At 39.3% G+C, this 25,404-nt stretch overlaps 1 protein-coding gene across 3 annotated transcripts in view; it reads right to left on the reverse strand.

The window, feature by feature from the left end:
* Window positions 1-25,278, reverse strand: part of IQCG (IQ motif containing G) — a 36,930-nt gene extending 11,652 nt beyond the window's left edge. For 2 of the 3 annotated variants that reach the window (XM_057739246.1, XM_057739249.1), the window contains exons 1-7: window positions 22,236-25,278; window positions 20,917-21,184; window positions 16,326-16,546; window positions 14,317-14,445; window positions 12,555-12,636; window positions 1,939-2,100; window positions 753-827 (exon numbers count right to left, since the gene is read on the reverse strand). In XM_057739246.1, coding sequence (XP_057595229.1) covers window positions 753-827; window positions 1,939-2,100; window positions 12,555-12,636; window positions 14,317-14,445; window positions 16,326-16,546; window positions 20,917-21,184; window positions 22,236-22,243 — 945 coding nt within the window. In that variant the 5' untranslated portion in view covers window positions 22,244-25,278. The remainder of the gene's footprint in view (window positions 1-752; window positions 828-1,938; window positions 2,101-12,554; window positions 12,637-14,316; window positions 14,446-16,325; window positions 16,547-20,916; window positions 21,185-22,235) is intronic. The other variant, XM_057739247.1, reaches the window with a different exon arrangement.
* Window positions 25,279-25,404: the final 126 nt, after the last annotated feature.

Genomic DNA, 25,404 nt, shown 5'->3' on the forward strand with positions numbered 1-25,404 from the left:
CAGTGGTTAAGAATCCACCTGCCAATGCAGGGGACACAGGTTTGAGCCCTGGGCCGGGAAGATCCCACATGCCACGGAGCAACTAAGCCCGTGTGCCACTACTATTGAGCCTGTGCTCTAGAGCCCTTAAGCCCACAACTATTGAGCCCACATGCCACAACTACTGAAGCCCAAGCGCCTAGAGCCTGTGCTCCGCAACAAGAGAAGCCACCACAATGAGGAGCCCGCGCACCACAACGAAGAGTAGCCCCCCCCCGCAACTAGAGAAAGCCCTTGCGCAGCAATGAAGACCCATCACAGCCAATAAATAAATAAATAAATATTTATTTTTAAAAAACTTATTTTATGAAGAGACTGTAATAAAATTTAAAAATGAGTGAAAAAACAATTGGCAAATTAAAAAAAAAATCTTTCCTCAACTAAGAATGTGTTTTTATAATTTTAAAAAATCAGGAAATTTTAGTTTTAAATTATGACTATGAAGAAACATAGGAACAAGAAAACAGTTTCTTATACAATGCTAAATGATAAAGGGAGAAGACAAAATTTTACCTGTACTCAAGTTACAGCTTTACAAAATATTTATCCAGATGGATAACTTTTAAAGAACACGTGGGCTATACAGCTCACTTATTAGGCTGGTAGAATTACGGTTGATTTTTCTTTCCTAAAAAAAATTTTTTTTGCTGTCCTTCGTATTTTATAAGTGGGACACAAACACGCCAGAGGATAAGAAAGCTTCGGGGACCCACCTGCTGCTCCTTTCTAAGGAATATTTCAATCTCTGCATGAATCTGGTTCTCTTCTTCAGTTTTCAGCCTTAGTCTCTGTAAGAACAAGAAACCAATATCAGGAATTCTTCCCAACAGGGCTGGAAGAGGGTTCTCAAGATTAGGGGTGTAGCTGTGACAGCAGTACAGGTTTCCTCCACCGGCTGGGACCTACGGATCCCAAGGTACTGCTCCAGGGAGGCAACCCAGCTCCCTTCACCTCAGTTCACACTCACCTCACGGCGGAGCCACATCGGGCACTGAGCGAGACACAGGCAACTGCCCAGGGCAAAAGGACCACAGTCCTGTGGCCTAAAAACTGATGTCCTTTAAGGAGAGGAAAGATGCTTCAAGGGCACAAGCCTCTCGGGCCTACAGAAGGAAATCCCAGAGCGCAAGGAAAGAACTTTGTTGTCATGGTCTTAAGCCGCACTTGGGAAGTAAGCTTTCAAACAAGCGGGGGCTCAGCGGCGTTCTCCTGCACACGGTGACACGCTCTACTGACGTCTGCTCCTTCTCACCCACCTTTTGTCTTCCAGCTGTTTAGCCTCCCTCCTCTAATGAGGGCGTACCCTCGTTTCTTTCTCCTGATATTTTTCACCGTGACTTCTCATTTCTTTAAGTTTGGGTCTGCATGAAGTTCAGCTCTCTAGATTTTGTATTTCTTTTTTTTTTTTTAACATACTTTTTTTTTTTTTGGGGGGGTAAACCAGGTTCAATCATCTGTTTTTATACACATATCCCCGTATTCCAGATTTTGTATTTCTTAATGGAGGGATGAAAGATACTGGTTGAGTGAGGAAAGTAGCAGCAAAAACCTGCGGTTACTGAGTATCTTGTTTTGCCCTCTCCCTGTAATTACCAGGAGAAACGGCAGGCGGTTTTATTAAATAAAGGGATCAAGAGAAGAAAGTAAGACCAATTTTCAAAGTCATTACAAAAAACCAAGAGACATAAGCTACAGCCCATCAGAATCTCTGCTTGTAAAAAAAAGCAAGTCCTCATTCCTTTTTTGTTTTTAATCTCAAACGTTAGGGTTGCTGGAGAGGCAAAGCAGAGAGCAGCGAAGTCCCCCCCTCTCGCCTCCTTTGTCAGCTGAGGCAGTATCAGGAGTGGCAGCTCGAGTGCCAGCTACCCCATTCATTCCTAATTAACAGTGATTAATTACCTCAACCTCTTCCAGCAAAAGCTCCTCTGCTTTGCCACATTTTTTCTGGGTTTGGGAAATCTGCAGCTCAGTGTTTTTCTTCATATAGCGATTCTCCATGTTGGTTTTTGCCTTCATCTCTTGCAACTGGTCCTTGAGGTGAGCAATATATTCATTCCGACTCTAAAGGTAAGACCAGGTTTCTAAATTAAAATACTTTCTACCTCCATTCAGCTCAGTGGCTTAAGCTTACCTGTTGTTATTACATGTCAACAAGGAACTGGACCTATTTTTCTGCTATCACATGATGGGAAATGTACCCAATAATCATGGACAGCATAAATGAAAATGAAACATGAGCAGCTGTAAGCATCAGGGCTGTGAGAGTCCTCCCTGGGCACACTATTTGGGTACCCTGTATCCACACAAATTTCCCATTACTATCTCATTTTGGTGGAAAGAGCACTGGACTAAATGATTAAAAAACCTAACTGCCCACCCAAGCCCCAGCAGCTGTGTGAATTTGGCCATGTCACATCAGTTAAACTCTCCAAGTCTTACCTTTTTAAAATAGAAACATTAATATGCACCCTGCCTGCAATATCTTAGCAAGTAATTACAAGGATTAATTGACAATATGAGTGAAAACTCTGCAGGTTACCAAGTGCTTGGCAATTTCTTTTTTTAATTGAGTTAACACTTGTTAATAACATTATATAGGTTTCCCATGTACAATATTATATTTCAGCTTATGTATACATTACACCGTGCTCACCACCAAAGTGACAGTTTCCATCTGTCACCACACAACTGACCCCTTTACCCATTTCCCACCCCCAACCCTTTCCCCTTCTGGTAACCACGACTCTGTTCCACGTGTCTGTTTCTGTTCAGTTTGTTCATCTATTTTTGGTTTGTTTGTTTTAGATTCCACATGAGTGAAATTATACAGTATCTTTCTCCGTCTGACTTACTTCACTTAGCATGATAATCTCAATGTCCATCCATGTTGTCACAAATAGCAAGATTTCATCTTTTTACGGCTGAACAGTATTCCACTATATACATACTGGTGTGTGTGTGTGTGTGTGTGTGTGTGTGTGTGTGTGTGTGTGTGTATCACGTCTTCTTTATTCATTCATCTGTCAGTGGGCACTTAGGTTGTTTCCTATCTTGGCTATTGTGAACAATGCTGCAATGAACACAGGGGTACATATATCTTTACAAATTAGTGTTTTCATGTTCTTTGGATAAATACCCAGAAGCGGGATAGCTAAATCATATGATAGTTCTATTCTTACTTTTTTGAGGAATCTCCATACTGTTTTCCATAGTGACTACACCAAGTTACTTTCCCACCAATAGTACATGAGGGTTCCCTTTTCTCCACATCCTCGCCAACACTTGTAATATCAGGCCTTTTTGATAATAAGTGCTTGGCAATTTTAAGGCCTTGGTATTCATTTAAAAAATATTTATTACAGGGGCTTCCCTGGTGGCGCAGTGGTTAAGAATCCATCTGCCAAGGCAGGGGATACAGGTTCAAGCCGTGGCCTGGGAAGATCTCACATGCTGCGGAGCAGAGCAACTAAGCCAGAGTGCCACAACTACTGAGCCTGCGCTCTAGAGCCCGTGAGCCATAACTACTGAACCCACAAGCCACAACTACTGAAGCCCACGTACCTAGAGTCCATGCTACATGACAAGGGAAGCCACCACAATGAGAAGCCTGCACATCACAATGAAGAGCAGTCCCCATTCACTGCAACTATAGAAAGCCCGCGGGCAGCAACGAAGACCCGACATAGCCAAAAATAAATAAATAAATAAATATATTTATTATGTATCAGGCACTGAACTAGACTTTAGGTAAACAGTAAAGGCCTAAATAGATAAGGTCCTTGCCCTCACAGAGCTTACAATCTAGTGGGAAAGATGTAGTTAAAAGGAAACAAATATGTAGAAACTTTTAAAAATACGCAAAATGCTGTGAAAGAAAAGGGCAACATGCTATGAGAGAAAATGACAAGAGAGGATTCTCTGAGAAAGGAATGTTTAACCTGACACCTGAGGGGTAAGAAAAGTGGGGTAGAGGGGAATTCTAAGAAAAAGGAAAAATGTGTGCCGACATCCTGAGGTAGCAACAATGTATGATTCCTTTACTGCACTCTACTGACTCCGGCATGTTTAATAAACCTTTCCAGTGCTGGAGCTGCCACTGAGGTATACAGCACTGGGGAGACATTCTCAGAACAGGATTCCAAGAAGGAGTCATTTCCCCGCTAGGCTTAGGAATTCTCATTTCCCTTAACTTCTGAGTGCTGGACAACTGGAAATAGAGATAGACAGGTAGTCAAACAGGCAGATACACAGATAGATACAGAGATACATCTTCTGTAAGCTAGAAGCCTGAGCCTTCAGGAAAAGGCTGGCTGTTAAAGAAGAGTCCTTCACTTACTTCAGCTTTGCCGTGATACTGAGGTTAGATACAGCAGCCATGAAGGAGATGAAGCCCCTACCATTTTGACTGGTGACGAAAGGAGCCAAAGGGCACACAGCTGGACGTCCTAGAACCCTAAGATCTTACAGCAGTACGGAGTGGGACCTTCCCAACAGTGCTCAGTGATTCTGAGTACAAACTCTTGCTTTTGGCCCTTATAGTGACCATCTGTACTCTGCAGCTGGTTGAAGAGTATTTTGTACCTCTTCCTTAGCAGGGGCTAACCATGAAAACTTCTTACACCTGGGTCACGTGACTGTCTAGACTGGGTAGCCCTAAGCCAACTACAGTCCTGCCAATTTCTCACCCTTCTGTTCTTCATTCAGCAACGCCACTGCCATCCACGGTCACGGACAGTACTTTGGAAAGCTCCTTGCTATCCTGGAGGCTTTGCATGGTATCTTAAAACATCCCTGAACTCCTCCACCCTCCAAGCCATACTTTGTTTTCCCCCGGCCACCCTATCGCTAACTTTTGCATGTTACATGGCTCTTTTCTTCACTCCTCCCCTTAGCTTTCTGCATTCTTTGATGACTCTAATTTCCTTTTGGCGGGCCAGATACAGAAAGAGTATCAAAGAGAATGTGTTGACATGATGACGATGAACTCTAGGCTCCAAAATGGATTAAAGAATTAAATATAGATATAGAAAGCATGCTCGTTAAGGCAGAAATACAGACCCAGATGTAGAGAACAAACATACGGACACCAAGTGGGGAAAGCACGGGGTGGGGGGAGGGAATGAACTGGGAGAATGGGATACCATATATACATTACTGATAAGAAAAACATATCAAATTGTACACATAAATATATGTAGTTTATTGTACGTCAATTGTATCTCAATAAGAGTTCTTAAAAAAAAAAAGAAAGCATGCTTGTTAAATTTGCAAGCAATTGAGTTGGTAAGTAAGAGACTTCGAATTCAAACCCCTGTTCATTATTAGAACACTGGACTGACTCCAAGAAGAAGCAAAGGTGAAACTAAAGTCCCGATTTTGGTTAGAAGAATCTTGTAAGCTAAGAACTGTGAAGACCTAACTTGTCTTCAACAGTTTCATTAGAGGCCTACCCAGCTTCTAACATGAGAACCTGAGGTTAGGGCACCACTACTGGTTGTTGTACTAGCAGCACCGCGAAAAGGTGCCTGCCTTCCCCTGTATTTTTAGACTTCTCAGAGTCTTCCTTTCACTGTGCTTCTTCTCATGGTTTGTCATCAGAATGTTCAGTCATGACAGCATATTGCCATACAATACTGTGAAAAGCATCTGGAGTGCTTCCTCTATGTTCATATTACCGCACTCTGTGGCATTGTATACTGTTTATATAACAGGGAAAAAATTCTCCCCTATCCTCTGTTGTGGTTACTCACCTATAATAGTTGTGTATAGTTTTAGGCATCATATTTAAGGAGTTTACTCAGAAGAGATTATCCAAGACAGTGAAGTGTGTGAAATTTTTAGTACAAAAGGAAAGAAAAAAGGAAACTGGTGTGATTGGAAAGGTAATACTTCAAATGGAAATGAAAGCAGTGGGTGGAACTGGAGCCTGGAACTTTAGAAGTTCTGACTTAATTATGCTTCATCTGCATTTTAGAATGGAAGACTATTTGGCTCAGAGTTTATTCATAGACGCTTATAGAATCAGCCAGTATTCTCAGTTACAAACAGACAGGCAAATAAAAATATTAATTTAATACAGAACTGTATTTTTTCCCATGGCTTTTATCACTTTAATAGATCAAATTTCCATTTTCCATCCAACCAAAGAGGCAGCCTGAGGTGTAAGACAAGTTCCAACTTCTCCAGCTCCCCAAAATTTCAGGAACCAGTACTTGCCTCCCTACTTCGTGTGCAATTATGAAAACAACCACTACCATTAAAAGTTTTTGGGGGATTTACCTGGTGGTCCAGTGGTTAGGACTCGGCGCTTTCACTGCTGTGGGCCTGGGTTCAATGATCCCAGTTGGGGAACTAAGATCCCGCAAGCCCCGTGCCATGGTGGGAAAAAAAAAAAAAAAAAAAGACTGGCTCACAATATTGTGGCAGCCATCAGAGCATTATTAACTCTAACTGGTCGACTGTTTGTTTCCATTACTAAAGCTTCTTTGAATTCAAATAACAAGTCCAGAAGTCTAGATCTGAAGGCAGTTTGGGGATTTGGAAGTAAAGTTTGGTCTGCTATGAAAACCACAAATATGCTGCATCAGTCCATGACTGATCATGGAGAAAGCTCCAGACACCATGGACAACCAGGGCTGTGCTAATGGGTTGTGGTGAAGGCATATCTCTTCTTAGAGAGAATCTTAAGAGGAATTCATACAACTGAAGATCCTTGGCCTATAACCCAGTATTTCTAGGCTGGATCTCTGTTGCATAATGGGAAGATAAAGAACTGGCATGATACCTGGGTTCACTTATTAGTATGACTTAATCATGATTTTTTGATCACAGCCTGTAAGCATTTCATATCCTCCTGTGCTTCCACACCGTCAACATGGAAGGCTACATAAGTCTGTGCAGAACAGCGACACAAGGAGGAACCAGAGTAATCAGAGGCCCATGGCAACAACACTGAAGCTAGATGCCTCTGCCTTGGCTCAGGGCAACTGAATACCAGTGCTGTATGACCTTTTTTTTTTGGCACACGGGCTTAGTTGCTCCGTGGCATGTGGGATCTTCCTGGAGCAGGGATCGAACCTGTGTCCCCTGCACTGGCAGGCAGATTCTTAACCACTGCGCCACCTAGGAAGCCCTATATGACCTTTTAAACAGTTACATAATGTAATAACTCCTGTTTTCCATAGGCAGAGATTCCTAGTGTTTTAACCTTACATTTCTGATCTTCATATTGTTACTTTGAAAAACATAACACTCAGTTTGATAAATAAAACTGACCAGAACATTCTCTTGAGTTTTTGAAAGTATATTTTTATATGGACAGTATTTAATGAATACTTAACTGTTCAACACTATTAGAGTCTGTGAGAATCAAAAGATAATTATTTGGGGAGAGGTGTTCTGGAAAATATTTTATGGATTTAAGTGCTATGTAAGCTAGATCTTAAAGAAAGTCTAAGCAATAAATAGGTAAAAGGATTCCAGTTGATAAAGAATCGCAACTATCACATTTCACTTTAACTCAAGTCTTCCAAGAAGCGGAAGCACCTCTCCTACTGGAAATCCAATTACCCCTACTTCGGTTCTTGGAATAGTCAAAATCAAAGAGACAGAAAGTAGAATGGTGGTTACCAGGGACTGGGTGAAAGGGGAAACGGGGAGTTATTTTTTAATGGCTATAGAGTTTCAGTTTTGCAGGATATAAAGAGTTCTGGAGTTGTATGGTAGTGATGGTTACACAACAAGGAAATAATAACACTGAGCTTACACTTAAAAATGGTTAAGATGATAAATCTTAAGTATATTTTACCACAATAAAGAAAACTGGAAAAAAAAGGAATAATGGCTGAAAATTTCACAAGTTTTGTGAAAGACACAAATTTACATATTCAGAAATCTCAGTGAAACCCAAACAGAGTAAATATGAAGAAAACCACACATAGGCACAGTAGAGTCAAACTGCTGAAAACCAAAGACCAAAATAAAATTTCAAATGCAAACACATCATATACAGAATAGCAATGATTTGAATAACTATATTCTCAAAACAAATCAAATAGAGGCCAAAAGACAGTGGATATCCTTAAAGCGCTGAAAGAAAAATCTGTCACCCCAAAATTCTATACCCAGTGCAAATATCCTTCAAGAATGAAGGCAAAACAGAGACATTTCTAGGTAAAAGAAAACTAAGAGGACTTGTCTGCAGCGAACATGCACTGTAAAAAATAGTAAAGGAACTTCTTTAGGCTGAAAGGAAATGACACCATATGGAACTTACTGATAAATATCTAGGTAAGTATAAGACAATTATTTTCTTCTTAATTTTTTAAAAACATTTAAAACTGCTTAAGGCAAAAATTACATTTTTGTTTTGTGATATTTGTAATGTACATTAAATGTAATATATATGACAGACATAGGGTAAAGAACAGTGACGGAGGTGAGGGAAAGAAATGGAAATATATAGGTGCAAGATTTTTACATTTTATATGAGGTGGTACAATATTAATACTAAATATTAAAAGAAATCTGTAGAGCAACCATTTGTTTAAAAAATGCAAAGAGATGTAGGTAAAAGGCCAACAGATACATTAAAATAGAAATCTAAAAAAAAAAAAATCAAATAATCTAAAATAAGTCAGGAAAGGATGAAAACTAGAAAAGACAAAAAGAAAAGCAAAAAGACATAAATCCAACAACTATATCAATAATTACACTATTGTTAATGGACCAAGCATTGATTAAAAGGCAGAGGCTGTCACAATGCATAAAAGAGAAGCTGGCACACCACAATGAAGAGTAGCCCCCGCTCGCCACAACTAGAGAAAGCCCGTGGGCAGCAATGAAGAACCAACACAGCCAATGAATAAATAAATAAAATTTAAAAAAATAAATAAAATAAAAATGGAGTTGTACAGTATGTCTTTTTTTGTGTCTAGACTATTTTGCTCTATATTAAGTTTATGATGTGGTAGCTATAGTTAATTAATTTTAACTTTAATACTCCACTAAATGAATATATCATAATATATTATATATGAAATATATGAAAACCATTTTGGTTTTTTCCATTTATGGCTACCACAAATAACGCTTTATTGATCATTTTTGTACATGCACACAGATTCTATTGAATAGAACTGCTGGGTATAGGGTATGCCTAATACACTAATATAATTTAATATATACTAATATATTTTGTATATACTAATACACTTTGATAAAGCTAAACTTTTTCCAGAGTGCTAGTACCAATAAAAATGTATTAGTGGGGCTTCCCTGGTGGCGCAGTGGTTAAGAATCTGCCTGCCAATGCAGGGGACACAGGTTCAAGCCCTGGTCCAAGAAGATCCCACATGCCGAGGAGCAACTAAGCCCGTGTGCCACAACTACTGAGCCTGCACTCTAGAGCCTGCGAGCCACAACTACTGAAGCCCGAGCACCTAGAGCCTGTACTCCACAAGAGAAGCCACCACAATGAGAAGCCCACACATCACACAAAAGCGTAGTCTCTCGCTCGCCACAACTGGAGAAAGCCTGCACACAGCAACAAAGACCCAATACAGCCAAAAATAAATAAATAAATAAATTTATTTTTTTTTAAAATGTATTAGTGGATTAGAATTCCTATTATATCACATCATTACCACTTGGTATTATAAGTTAATACTAAATATAATACCAATATAATAGATTAGCTATTCTAATGGGAAGATAATTGTGTCTCCTTGTGGTTTCAATTGGCATTTCCCTGATAATAAATGAGCCTGAACACATTTTCATATGTTTGTTGGCTAGTTGGATATCCTCTTTTTGGAGGGCCTCTTTACCCTCCTGCTTATTTTCCCATTAGATGACTATCCCTTTTTCATTAATTTGTAGTTCTCTAAAAATTCGGGATATAAGCCCTGTGTTGATGTGTTGTAAGTATCTTCTCCCACCACGCGGTTTGCTTCTCTCTCTCTCTTACTGGTGTCTTTAGATGACAGGACCTTTTAATGCAGTCAAATTTATCAACCTTTCCTTTGTAATTTTACCTTTTGTGAACTGCTTAAGAAATCTTTCCCTACCCAAAGTCAAGATAATAGTCTCTTATATTATCTAGAAATACTGTGCTTTAAACTTTCACATTTAGATTTATAATCACATGGAACTGGTTTTTGTATGATAGGTCAGAGTAAAGTTTAATTTCTTTCCATATAGATATCCAATTTCTTCAGCATCATTTATTAAAAACTTCTCCCATCACTGCCCTGTGGTGTCACCTTTGTCATAAATCCATAATGCTTTCCTCTATATTCTGTTCCATTGCCCTCTTTTTCAATCCTTGCACCAGTATACACTGTTTTAGTTCAGAAAAGCAAGTTCTCTTTAATAGTGTCTTGACTATTTTTGGTCCTTGGCATTTCAATATAAATTTTAGAATCAGTTTGTCAAGTGCCACAAAAATATGTAAATAAATAAATTAAATACAATCAAGATCCTGATTGGGACTGAATTCAATGTATCAACCAATTTTGGAAGAATTCACATCCTTTTAATATGGAGTCTTCTAATCCATAAACATAGTATATCTATCCTTCCAATGCTTTAAATATTATTTAATTTTTCAGTACTGTTTTATAGTTTCTTGCAAAGAAGTCCTGCACATTTTGTTGTTACCGTTGGATTCATTGCTAGACATTTGATATTTTTATGAACTGTAAATATGTATATTTCATTTTCTTTTTCTAAGTCTGCTGCTGACACATGGGAAAGATAAGTTAATTTGTATATATTGACCTTGGGTCTCTCTTTTTTCCCCATCAGTTTCATGAAAATACTGCTCCACTGTTATCTGGCTTTGTGTGCCAATGTTCGCAAGTCTAACAGCAACCTGGTTTTTTTCCTTTGTGACTTTGCCATTTTGCCTGGGGACCCAGTAGCAAGCTTCCTAAGGCAATTGCTCCCTCACATTCCAGGGATCTCCACACATACTTTCACACACTCAAACCTGCCATCCTAATTGCTGGCATCATTTTCTGACCCACAGGTCTCTACTATCCATGTATTTCCTGTCTTCTTGTTTTCCAACCTTGACTTGACTACTAGTTTTTTAGTAACTCTAGGGATTTAACTTGATTTCATCTTCACAGCTGTTTTATTCAAGGTTTGCCTTGGATCTTCTAGTCCTGGTTTATCTACTCCTTTACTGATGATGAAAATATCAGAGTGATGTTCTACTTTGGTTTCACTGTGCCTGAATGTAACAGCTGAGACTATAACCCATGAAGGTAAGTTTCACAAGCAGTGACACCTGTGGTCTGGAAAATTATTGTCAACAGTATAATTTAAAGTGTTTAAAGAAAGAGAAAAACAGTGGTTGTGATAGTAGCATAAGGGATTTGGTTGGTACAGTGCCAAAGCTTTTGCTGCTATTTGGATTGGAGGCTTAAAAGGACTTTGATATAAATATTCTCTTTTTTAACAGTTAAGAAATACAAGAGGGGGTTTTAAATAATGGTAGAGTTTTTGAGGGAAAAAAAAAGAAGAAACCTCTGAAACAAGTCTATTCATTAGAGAGAAAACCTAAGTGCACACCAGTTTTTATGAAGCCTTTGGTGGGGAGGGTGGCGCAGAAGTGGTTTTCAAAAAACATAAGCTATATACACAGAGGATTAATAGGAATAATGGAGTAAAAATCAATACCAAAGCTACTTCAAAATCGGTAACAGAAAACAAGAGAGGACGCTAAACAATTTGTTCAGAAGACCTAAAGATATCTCAGAAGAAAGGTTAGTGCCCTTTTTAGACAATTCTTCCAAGTCTATTTTTCAAATATTCTCTAACTTCTATGTAGGGAATAATGAAGATTCCCTGATCTTGTCCAAATAGCTAGGCCATGAAAAGCTGATATCAGGCCATACTTCGTGACTTTCTAAACTGCTAGCAGTATTAGTCACCCTAATGGTACTAATTAATTTCTAACTGCCTATGTTGTAGCCCAAACATTGTTTTGCAAGTCACTTGCTTAAAACTCAGGATGCATTTTCTTATAAAGGTAAATTAGACATAAGGTTAGGCCCTAATGACCACAAAAGCTCAAGAAATCCACTCTGTACTTGAAATACAATACAAATGGCATTATTAACCCTAACCATCAGGTATAAGGAGGTCTGTCATGTGCTTAACGTCCCGCCTAGGACTACAGTCTCCCATCTGGGATCCTGGCACCTAAAAGACTGCCTGAGACACGGTCTCCTGGAAGGAAGGAATGCATGATGTGTCTAGATTGGTTAGGAGGGGTAAGAACAGACTAAGAGCTCCAGAAGGCTAGGGTCTCCCAGAGGTTGATTCTGGACGTATTTGTACATTCCAGGACACATATCTAATGACTCTCTTTATATTTTTAATAGTAAAGGCACCCCAGGAGAAACAACAATTTCTTATACATAACTTTTTTTTTTTGCTTGAGAAAGATGACTTCTATTTAGTTGTTTTAGCTCAGTAACTTTTGGTGTTGCCCAGATAATTCTTACCTGTACTTCAGCTTGCCTTTCTCTTTTGACATTAAGTAGCTGTTTTTGAAGAGATTTTATCTTTTTTCTTCCATTTTCCTCCCTAGAAGAAATGAGAATAATTTGTGTTTAGAGTAGTGCTTCTCAAACGTTAGTGCGCACAAGGTTTGCTAAGAGTCTAAGAAACAGATTCCTGGGCCCTACCCCAGAGATTCTGACCCATTCAGTCTGGGTTGGGGCCCTGGAATCTGCATCTCTACCAAGTTCCCAGGGGCTGGTCCATGGAGCGAACTTTCAGTAACACTTTAAAAAAAGGCTGTGTTCCATCTACAATAGCTGCTGCTGAGAAAAAAACGAAGAAGAGGAGGAACAGGAAGAGGAAAAAGAATCCTTTCTGTCCTGAGCACCTCTCAACAAGCTGACGAGACCGTCTCTAACATCACCCCTACCTTATAGATGAGGAAAATGCACGTAGACTGCTGGGGTAACTTGCTGTGCAGGACACGAGAACATGCCTCACAGACCTCCGCGTACGGGCGATGTAAGTAAATAAGGCTCTGAACGCCTTCGCTGTGTGTGCTCTGAGGCCAAACTTCCCACTGACTGCTCCCAGCCAAGTTCTGAGTGTGGCAGGGATAAGGCCATCCCTTCTTGGGAGACCCAGGACTTTTCTGATGCTTGACTTTGGCTCAAGGGCTCCCTGACGACCTTGCCAAACCTTCCTTAGACTGCGGGGCAGTCTCTTCCATCCAGCCTTCCCCCTCCTTCACTTAGGGTGAGTCCAGCATTGAGTCCAAAGGCTTCCTCCCCATTTTCTCTCACATAGGTGTTTCCCTGATAAAATCTTTACATTAATGACCTCATCTTGGCACCCATTTCTCTGAAGACACGGACTAACACACTTGCCATGGTCACACAAATACGAGATGCCAGAGCAAAATTCAAGCTCAGCACTGTCTGAATGAGAATGTAACTATTGTATGCTGTTTCTGTCTGCTCTCAGAAACAGAATCCTGCTTATCTCCAGCAATCCCATTATTTAGGTTTAAAATAACAGAATACCTATCTTAGCCTGGGCTGCTGTAACAAAAATTTCATAGATTGGGTGGCTCATAAACAAAGAAATTTATTTCTCACAGTTTTGCAGGCTTTTAAGTCTACGATCCAGGTGCCATCAGATTCAGTGTTGGGTGAGAACCTGCCACCTGGTTCACAACTGGCCATCTCCATTTGTATCTATGTGTGACAGGAGGGGAGGGGCGCATCCCGGGTCTCTTTTATAAGGGCATGAATCCCACTGATGAAGGCTCCACCCTCACGACCTAGTCACCTACGGAAGATCTCACCTCCTAATACCATCACACTGGGGGTTAGGATTTCCAAAAATTAAGGTGGGGGGGCGGGGCACGAACATTCAGTCTGTAGCAACAACAAAAACCCTTATCACTAAATTGCCGCGAGAGAAATACTGCTACTCAGGAATCTTGTAGAAAGCATGAACTTAACTAGACTCTTGAGACCGTCATTGCCAAAACAAACCATAGATTATGCACTACCCATATGTAGTACATATATTGTACTTTACTGCAGACACAGATAACTGAAGCCCAGAAATTGAGTTATTGTCCCAGCAGAACTAGGAACAGAACCCAAATTTATGACTTCTAGTTATCTTCCCTCGAAAGCAAAAATTTATTTTGATTCAGAAATCTAAGACTTCCCAATAAGAGCTTTATAGCACTTTAAAATGCAGCAAAGCAAATAAACCTAAAATTACTCTGACCTGGCAATGATATCATAGAAATGCATTTTGTTTTCCCTCTCTTTGCCCAAAGCTTTCAGGAGATTGGTGAAAGTGCCTGAATCTTGCAACTCCTGCACGGTTTCCGTAATTACATCACTGAAAAACTGCCTGTAAGGAGAAACAAAAAAGATGAATCAATAAGATATATTTTCCTACATTCACAAAGGCTACAGAAATCACACAAGTTAAGACCCAGAAGGAACCTCATAACTAAGTTGGAATTATTCTTGGAATGCAAAAATAGTTGAGTATTAGAAAATCTATTAATGGAATTCATCACATATAAAGACAAAAAGAGAAAAAAACCATATGATCATCACATTATTTAAAAACAAACAACAAAAACTCATAGCAAACTAGACATAAAAGAGAAATTCCCTAACCTGAAAAAGTGTACAAGGACTAACTGACCTGGAACAGTACAGCAAGATACTATGTATACAATATACAACATTTAAGAACATATAAAAACTGTATGTATTGTTTAAATAAGACCCCTATATACCTAATAAAAGTATCACAATATGCAAGAGAATAATAAACAACAAATTCAGAAGAAATACTTGGAAGAAGGGTGAGGGGACTGGAAGCAGAGGCTTCAATTGTATCTGCAGTATTTGAAAAAAAAAAACTCTAAAGCAATCATGTAAAATGTTAAGATTTGGTGGTTATAGACATAAGGATTCATTATTTTATTCTTCATATTTTTCTGTATTTTTGAAATATTTCATAATTTTGAAAAAGTTAAATCATTTGAAAACTTTTTTGTTTAAAGAGCTAACACAGCACATTGTGGAGATGAGCAAACTGAGGCTCAGAAAGGCTAAACGCCTCGCCCAAGACCACGTAACTAGTGTGAGAAAGTACTAGAACTATTTAATTCAGATTCCTGACTCCTAGTCCATTGCTTTTTATAGTATTCTCCTAGGTAGAGAATTTTAAAAACTGCTATTTAATGTTTTGCTCTAGAATCAGCAAAAACTACACTTACTATTTTAGATAATTTATTATCATTTTAGTTCACACAAAAAGATTCAATAACTATATTAAGAAAATAGTTATATTATAAAATAAACTTATATTAAAAATAAAGAAAATAAAGTTATATTAAAACAATGAAGCCAAGAAATCAATTAAAAAATATGATCCAACACACTGAGAATGAAAGGACATTAACTAGCACCTGATACACAGGACACCGTCTGTCGTGTATGCAAATCTGAACCAGATTCTTTTTAGCAAGAAACAGCACTCTTCTGGTGAGGGTCTAAAGCAGGGGTCGGCAAGTTTTTCCGTCAGGGGACAGATAGTAAATATTTTTGGTTTTGCAGGTCATAAACTCTGTTGAAACTACTCAACTCTGCTGTTATCCCACGAAAGCAGCCACAGACAATACGTACACAAATGGGCAATGCTGTATTCCAATAAAACTTATTTTCAAAATCAGACTACAGGCTGGATTTGGCTAGTGGCGCTGGGTAATTGCTATCAATGCTTATTTACCAACAATTCTTACCGTAAGTTTATACCTGCTCTTAAACTTAACAGGCTCTTTGTCAACAAAAAAACTGAATGAGACAATGGAAATTGAGACTGCTTTTAAGAAAGCCTCAGGATTAAAGCAGTTTAAAATTTGGCTACTTTGATGGAGTCTGTCTCTTACTAATGGAAAAAGTATCGCTACCAATTTGTGCCAAACACTTGGCTGAAACTTTCCCGCTAAACCTTACATTAATGTTGCAAAGCCGCTATCATTATCCTCATTTTTAAAAACTGTAAACAAAGGCTGAATAACCTGCCAACCATTTAGCCATCATACTTTCAGCTGTACCACACTTCCCCTAGGCGGTCTTTGGCTAATCCCATTTTCCGCAGTTACACGGATACCATGACCAACCATAAGAGAAGAGAGCAGTCAGCACCCTTGCACCCACCCTTCATCCATCTAGATACATGATCACATTTCCAAACATGCTCTCCTTCCTTACCTGTCAATCTGGATTTTCTTCAGTGTCTCTGTATTCATTATGGCCTGCCTTGTGGGTTTTTTGAAGATAAGATCATGCACTTTGTTAAACTGGCCTCCTTGTGTGATTTCTGGCAACTTGGGTTCTTCTTTATGTAAGAATGGACCGGATATTTTTGAGGGTTTTGAGACCAATGAAAGTTTTTCTAAGCTTTTTCCTTCTAAATGCATTTCTTTATTCTTCTAAAAACAATAAATGATGTTTACATTAAGACAGATTTTTTAAAACATAAAGAAACAATGCTATAGGAGGGCCTCTGCCTACATTTTGAACCTCTTACAACATTACTACCAGAAAATTACCCTTTTCTTTAGCCACATCAAACTACATGCTCTGCTGTTTTGTGTCTTCCTACCTTTAGAAAACATTCCCACTCTCTGTTACTCCCCAACCTGGTAAACTTTAAGACGACGACCAAAGGTAAAGTTCTCTGTGACACATCTCTATTAGCAGACATTTACCGTCTGTAATTATTTGTATAAATATCTCCATTAGATTGTAAATTCTATGAGGGAAGGGACAATATCTTAGAGATCTTGGTGCACCTCAAACTCTTTTTGGAACAAGACCGGATATCAAATAAATGTGGCCATCTTTATAATCCCATTGCTTAGAAAAATGTCTAGGGTACAGTAAAGACTCAGATGTTCACTGAACACATGAATCTGAAATATAGTCATTCCTTGGTATCTGTGCAGAACTGGTTCCAGGATCCACCCCCGTCCCCTCGAGGAGACCAAAATCCACAGATGCTGAAGTCCCTCACATAAAATGGCATAGTATTTGTATAAAACCTATGCACATCCTCTCATACACTTTGAATCATCTCTAGATTATTTATAATACCTAATACAATGTAAATACTATGTAAACATCTGCCAGCACACAGCAAATTCAAGTTTTGCTCTTTGGAACTTTCTGGGATTTTTTTTCCTGAATTTTTTCAATCCATGACTGCTTGAATCTGCAGACCGGAACCTGTGGATATAGAGGGCCCACTGTATAAAGAATGAAAGGAGAATCATACTGAAGAGTAGGAGTTGATAGCATATTTAGTGGTGTGGTATAGATTTTGAAGTTCATGTGGAGAAAAGCCAAAACAATTTATTTTTCAGACCCAAACTTGAATACTAAGGGGTAAGCATTACCATAGGAACAGGGTATGTCTTTCAGTTGATGATTCCTATTTAATCTGTGGCTAAAATCTTGAGCCAATGGGAAGTCATATAACACAGAGATTATGCTGTGCTTATCGACTCTGAAACCAGACTTCCTTGCTTAAATCCTGGCCCTATTTATTACTAAACCATGTTGACTTTAGGCAACTATTTAACATCTCTATGTATTTAACATCTCTATGCCTCCATTTTCCCATTGATAAAACAGGGATCATAACAGTACTTGCCCTCCAGCAGTTACTATGAGGATGAAAGGAAGCAAGGAAGGAAGGAAAAAAGGAAAGAAAAAAAGAGGGAGGGAGGGAGGGAGGGAGGGAAGGAAGGAAGAGTATTTAGAACAGTACACAGAACTATGTAACTTCAGCATTTGACATGCTTACTGAAATTCTTGTGCTGATCCTATGCACAGAAGAGTTTTACATGCGTAATGATACATAAAAGCCTGGGTCTTCCTTAGCTAAACTTCAATTAGACCAGAAATGTTAAAAAAAAAAAAAATCCATAAAAGTTAATAAACACAGGCTCGACAGCGTCTTTCCTATATCAACAGTAAGCAAAGATTCAGATCTGAGGAAAACATTTGTAGGCATGTACAAAACAAAATGCTGCCAAAAATAAGAATTAAATTTTAAAATACTCTTTTAAATTAAAATTGATATGATTGACTACAAAGAGAACAGAAGCCATAGAATTCCAACAATTAAACTGAAACTTATCTGTACATAAGGAAAACGTTAAGTGTGTGGATGGTACTACTCTAGATTCTGTCTCGGGAAGGAATGGGAACTATGAGGCCTGGAATGTTTGTTTTTTCTGATTGCCCTAACCATTGTTCCTCTACCTTTGTGCTTGGGCATCTAGAAAAGGAAGCAAATGTGTTAAACAGGCTGAGGTACTGATTACTAGAAACAAATATGAATTTTTAGAAGTGAACTTAAAGGAACTAGCTAAATATTCTGGTCCATTCACTTCCTTGTACGGTAGGGTATTAGATCCTAAGGGAAAAGATAAGAGAAACAGTACTCCCTACAAGGGAGCTCTTTCCAAGCTTCGAACCAATTACTCCCACTTCTGGTAGAACCTGGTAATTAGTATACTTTTCATCATTCCATTCCAAGATTCTAATAAATGAAAATCTACTTGGAAATATCTTTATCTATAAAAATGGTTGTGAGGGACTTTCCTGGTGGCACAGTGGTTAAGAATCCACCTGCCATTGTAGGGGACACAGGTTCACTCCCTGGTCCGGGAAGATCCCACATGCCAGGAAGCAACTAAGCCCCTGTGCCACAACTACTGAGCTTGTGCTCTAGAGCCCGCGAGCCACAACTATTGAGGCCATGTGCCACAACTACTGAAGACTGTGAGCCTAGGGCCTGTGCTCTGCAACCAGAGAGGCCACTGCAGTGAGAAACCTTGTGCTGCAACGAAGAGTAGCCCCCGCTTGCCACAACTAGAGAAAGCCCATGCACAGCAACGAAGATCTAATGCAGCCAATAAATAAACAATAAATAAATTTATTTTTTAAAAATGGTTGTGAAAGAGGGAGAATGCTAACTAAACTTTCATCCCAAGGTTGTTACTGTAAGGCTCAACAATGTGAAGCTTTTGGAGAAAGAAAACATTCACATTCATACTAAGTTTTTTTTTTACTTTTTTTTTTTTTCATACTAAGGTTTTCAAATATGTATCCTGTGTCCTATAGGGCAATGGTACTATAAAAATTTATAAGTTAGAAAAACTATAGTACTAAAAAGTAAAAAAAAAAAATTATTTTAAGAGTCAATTTTTAAAAGTTATAGGACATTGAGAAAGGGGCTTTTAAGCTGCTATCAATCAAAATAAGAGTACAAACCTTTACTATTTATACTTCTATAAAATCATAAGCAGGGCCTCTATTAAATCAGACTATTTTGTAAGTGAAGATCACAAACCAGAATAAAACTGCAAACATTCTGTTCTTTTATTTACTCGAGTGGTGACCACTACTGAATGTTGTTTATAAATTTGGGTTTCTCACTATCTCTTAAGTTTCTATGATGGAAAATTACCCTTTTTAAAGCCTGACAGTAAATATCATTGATAAAACTTTATCTTGTTAAGTGAATATCTTCCCTTTTTATTTTTGACTCTTCCTGACGGAGACAATAGGAAGGAAACACTAGTGTCTTCTGTATTATTTGTTAACTAGCTTAATTTAAGAATTAGACTCATTTTAAAAGCACTGAAAGGCTTAGGTCTTGGGTTTCCAATATCCTTGCTTTTCATAAGTTAATAAGGAAACTAATTTGTTGTAAAATTCCTATAATACCCATTACTGTTTTAAAACTATCCCAAAGCTCACAGAATGTTAGTATTAGAGGGGATCATTTAGTTAAAACTCCATCACAATTTACAAATGAGAAAACTAAGACCGAGAAAGTGAAATGAATTACTCATAGCATACAACTAAACCACAAAGGTCCCCAACTCCAAATCCAGTGTTCTATTAAAATTTTGTACAAACTTTTAAAACTTTAATAAAAGCTGTATGAACCCATGTTATACATATAGTAATAATAATAATTTTAAAATAATAAGGGGCAATTAAAGGGAAATTTAATTTTCTAGCCACAATAGACTCTTTCTCTGCTAGACATGAAAATCAATTTACCCTCTCATTTTTATAGAAATTTTCATTTATCATAGAATCAGACATAAGCATATATTCTGTACAAATTATATAATGTAATGATGTTAAACTTAAATATGTATTTATATTCATAAATTGTTTCTATTTTATATCTCCATCCTATGTTATTAAAATTTACAAGAGCTTAAGAATTTACAAAGATTTTGCTCACTATGAAGTTGAGTTTTTTGATAAGTCATTGGTGCTTTGAGGAGGAGTCCATACCATCACTGAAAATGTAACGGCTGACACAATGGTGTGGCTGGGTGCTCAGAAAGGCAGACTGCAACACACTTCGCAATAACAAAGTCATTTTAGATGAAAGCAATGTTGACAGGGTCCAGCTGAATTTCCTCCCCCTAGTGTTCAGTTAGCTTTTAGCAGCTGAGAAACACAAGATAGGTTAAGTCGCCATTACCTGTCTGATCTCCTCTGTATATATATTGTATGTATTCTGATTTCTCTATAGGCCTTTTAGAATAATGCCAATATATTAGAAGACGATATTCGATTGGTAATGTACCTTCAGCTATGTCTATTTCACTCCATTAACTGAGAGCACATATCTCAGATAATTATTGTAGCTCTTTATCTGATGTGAAGGTGCTATTTCCCAAGTTAAGCTGAATGGCATAGGTACTGAAAATGATGGAGAAACAAAAAGAAAAGAAAGCAAAAATTAAGTAACGGTGAATGTACATACCACACTGACGCCTTGTCTTTTGTCATACTGAATCGGCATGATATAGTTTAGGATAGAGAGCTGGTCTGTGGTATCCTCCAGAACTGCAGAGATCCTCAGCACATCTAGAATGGAGAGTGGCTTCATGATTTCTGGGATGATGTCTATGGCTGTTTCTTTGGCTGTTTCTGCATTTTCTTCTACAGCAGTAGGTGGTTCACCTGTCACTGACACTGTCACCTCAGAATGCCAAACTTTTGGAGGAAGAGTTGAGGCTTCCAGTTGACCTCTAAAGAAAGAATGAAGATAAAATAAGTCAGCCACCAAGTGTTTAAAAATTACTTACACTCAAAAGCACAGGCAGCATGTAGATTGGCTCCTACAAAGTCCATTTTATCATATAATATAACCAAGATAATGAACAAAAGCAGTTTGCAGATGATTCTGCTAAGTACCTCCCAGTAACATTCCCACCGCCCAAAGGAAAGCAACTTACTGTTTAATAAACATATGTAGCCCGGGCTATTTGGCTAAGCATAACCAATTTGAACTTGGGCCCAAACAGACTTTTTTCTGGCAACATCTTTAGATGCTAACCAAAATTGTCTCATGGTTAGTGAAAAATGGAATGTAGTAGCCAGTCTCCAAGGTGGCCCATATGATTCTCACCTTCTTGTACCCATGCCCTTTTGTAGTCTTCCCCATATTCAACAGGACTAACCTATGTAACCAAGAGGATATTGTGGTTTCCAAGGCTAGTGATTTTGATATATTAAAGCTTCTTCATTATTCTCTCATATCTCTCACTCTGTGGGAATCCAGATGCCTTGTCACAAGGACACTTGAGGGTGAGGAATTAAGGCCTCTTGCCAACAGCCAGTATCAACTTGCCAGCTCTGTAAATGAGCCTCTTGGAAGTGGATCCTCTAGCCCCAGTCAAGTCTTCAGATGACTGCAGCCCTGGCCAACTTCGACTTATGAGAAATCCCAAAATAGAACCATCCAATTAAGCTGCTACCAAATTCTTAAACCATCCAACCAAGCTACTCCCAAATTCCTGACCTACACCAACTGTGAGAAATAGTAAGTGTTTATATTTTAAACCACTAAGTTTTGGAGTAATGTATCACACAGCACAGGTAAATAATACACAGAAATTTAACATTAGGCATTTTATATATATACGAATATATAATAAACTATATTTATTATATTAAATGAATAATTATTTTAATTATAAATTTATTATTTATAACTAAATGATTAATATATTTATTATATTATTTATGTTAAATATTATATCTACATGAATATATCATAAATTGGAATTTGGAACATACTCTTCCATTCTTCTTGAGTTAGTTCTGTTAACCTCCTTGGTACATTTATAATCTCACAAAAATGCAATCACCTAAAGTGGGAAGAAAACATTGAGATTAGTTTAAGGGAGTGTTGCATGACATTTAAGTTATTTCTATGCCCTTTCATTAAGAGAAAAAGAATTACAAGAGCTGTGGCTTATCCCCTTTTTGCTTAGCAGAGCAGTCCCAGAGATGGAAGAACTACTGCCATCATGTGGCACAGGTCTATTAAGTAGTCAGCTTAATTATCAGCAAATACAATCTTTGAGTTTCTTAAGGTAAATTAATGTCCAACATGGCTTTTGCATGGCTTTAATTGTACTCTGAGTATTAACTGGTAACCTTTATATAGCAGATTCACTTTCCTGTTACTCTGATTACTAAAGTATGTAATCGAATGGCTCCACTTAACTTGATGGCTGCCAGAGTAACAGAATTTATTGCTCCCAGACTTGGAAAAACAGCTGAGATTGCACTTAGAAAAACTGTATTTATCCTGAAAATCAGTTGAATACTGCTATCAAGATGTTACCCTTCCTCAGTAAACCAAAGTCCTTCCTGCTTTAATAAGCTTTACAATGAGAACACCCCATGGAGAATTTTGCTCTAAACTGAATGAATAGTGAAGGGTAAGTTTCCAGCATGATTTTGTCCACAATAAAGTGATCCTGAGGAGGGTGGTACAAGTATGTCCCATGCAACAAACATCTTATGTGCAAAAATTAAAGAATCTTTATGTAAACTGAAAAAAAGATACTCCAAACTAGCCAAATTTTCTGGTACTAGGGCAGTCTCAGGAGGAAGTAGCGTGGTGTCAAGATTTTGGTTTTTTGCTGTGTCGTTGCTTCTTTATTTTTCCATTTTTTAGGCCTGGGACATAGTTAAGTGTGCCCCACATAGATAAGATAGGGCTCCGCTTATGTAGAATCCAGTGCTTTCGTGCTATTATGGCTTCTCATTCCTCAATACTAGCAACTCAGGAGTCATTTCTGCTTCCTTTTTCATCCTGACATCAGTATTCCCCCAATTCAAACCATCACCAGGTCCTGTGGATTTTACCTTCAATTTTCATCTCCCCCCACACCATGCTGAATCTAGGTGTTGGTTCTTTTTTTTTCTTTTTTGTTTTGAATTTTATTATTTACTTATTTATTTATTGCCTGAGTTGGGTCTTCGTTGCTGCATGTGGGCTTTCTCTACTTGCGGCAAGCAGGGGCTAACTCTTCATTGTGGTGCACGGGCTTCTTATCACAGTGGCTTCTCTTGTTGTGGAGCACAGGCTCTAGCTGAGCAGCCTTCAGTAGTTGCAGCACATGGGCTCAATAGTTCTGGCTTGCAGGCTCTAGAGCACAGGCTCAGTAGTTGTGGCATATGGGCTTAGTTGCTCCACAGCATGTGGAATCTTCCCGGACCAGGGCTTGAACCATGTCCCCTGAACTGGCAGGTGGATTCTTAACCACTGCACCACCAGGGAAGTCCCTCAACATGAATTTTTGTAATGATTTTTTTAGAAGATGATTATGATTCCTAAGAGTTCAATGAAAATCAGCTGTTGTTTCTTGCTGGAACTACTCTAACAACTTCCAAATTAAAAGTGATCTTTTTGAAATGAAGGACTCACCTTTTAAAATTGAAAACCTCATCATGACTCTCCTTAAAACCCTTTAACGGTTCCCCACTAACTTGGGAGAAAAACTAAAATTCTTAACTTGGAGCATAGGGCCTGCATGATCTGGGCTCCTCTGTTCCTCTCCAGATCTATCTGGCACTGGCCTTTTATTGCTCTCATGGCCCCAGCTTCAATGGGCTTCTTTCTTCTATGGAATCGTGCTCCCTTCCAACTCTGGGTCTTCACCTAGGCTATTCTTTCACGCTGACTCACCCTTCCCCTCAGCTCTTCGGCACTGGTCCGTCAGGTACCCGCTTAAATCAGTGCCATGCTGCTAAGCACCTGCCACTTGCCCCAGCCGGAGCCAATCTCCAGAGAGAAAATTTTTTCTCACATCACATTCTAATGTGCTTATGTTTCACTCGCTCACTGGCTCGCGCCCCTGACTAGGAGGTAAGCTCCCTGGGGGCAGAGATTTTTTTTTTTTTTTTTTTTTTTTAATTTTATTTATTTACTTTATTTATTGGCTGCGTTGAGTCTTCGTTGCTGCGAGCGGGGGCTACTCTTCATTGTGGTGCACAGGCTTCTCATTGTAGTGGCTTCTCTTGTTGTGGAGCACTGGGCCCTAGGTGCGTGGGCTTCAATAGTTGCGGCGCATGGGCTCAGTAGTTGTGGCTCACAGGCTCTAGAGCACAGGCTCAATAGTTGTGGTGCACGGGCCTAGCTGCTCTGTGGCATGTGGAATCTTCCCAAGGCAGGGCTCGAACCCGGGTCCCCTGAATTGGCAGGCGGATTCTTTACCACTGCGCCACCTAGGAAGTCCCAGAGATTTCTCTTGTTCTGTTTACTGCAGCGACCTCCGAGCCAACAAAATTTCACACAAGGTAGTCGGTCATTCAATAAATAAACTGATGAAAAAAACGAACGACTCCATAGGGAACACAAAGAGCGAGCAACGATCAGGAAATGTAAATCTCTGCCGCGCACGAAGCGGCTCCCTCCCAGTCTACACACGTTTACCGAAGCCCCCCTGCGCGCGGCCCCGGCGCTGCGCAGCTGAGCAAGTTCGCCTGCAAAGGCCACAAAGCCTTTCAGGGCAGCGGCCTGCACCCGCGGGGCCAACATGAAGAACTTAAGTCATGCCTTGAACGAGAGAAAGGAGCAGAAGGAGCAGAAGAGGCGGGGGGGTGGGGGTGGGGATGGGGGGTGGGGGAGGGGAAGCAAGCGCGCCCTCCTCCCGCCTTCCTGCTCGCGGCCTTTCCCTTCCAGCCGAGGACCCGACAGCTTCCGTGCGCCCCACTGCTGTGTGGTGAGAAGGAAGGATCCCCCCGTGCCGGCGAGTCAAGTCGGGGTACGCGAGGCGGGGGCCGTCCTCCCGGCCGGCTTTCCTCTTCCACAGACAGCGCCCGACGCCGCCGGACCCAGGCTGGGGTGTTTCTATGGCAACACCCCGCTTCGGAGGACCTTGTCTTCCCCTTTAGCTGGCTACTATTTTGCCTCCCTCCGTTCCAAAGTTTGTAATACGTATAGCAGTTTACA

The sequence above is a fragment of the Hippopotamus amphibius genome, chromosome 6, assembly GCF_030028045.1.
Source record: "Hippopotamus amphibius kiboko isolate mHipAmp2 chromosome 6, mHipAmp2.hap2, whole genome shotgun sequence".
In the NCBI taxonomy this organism is placed as follows: domain Eukaryota; kingdom Metazoa; phylum Chordata; class Mammalia; order Artiodactyla; family Hippopotamidae; genus Hippopotamus; species Hippopotamus amphibius.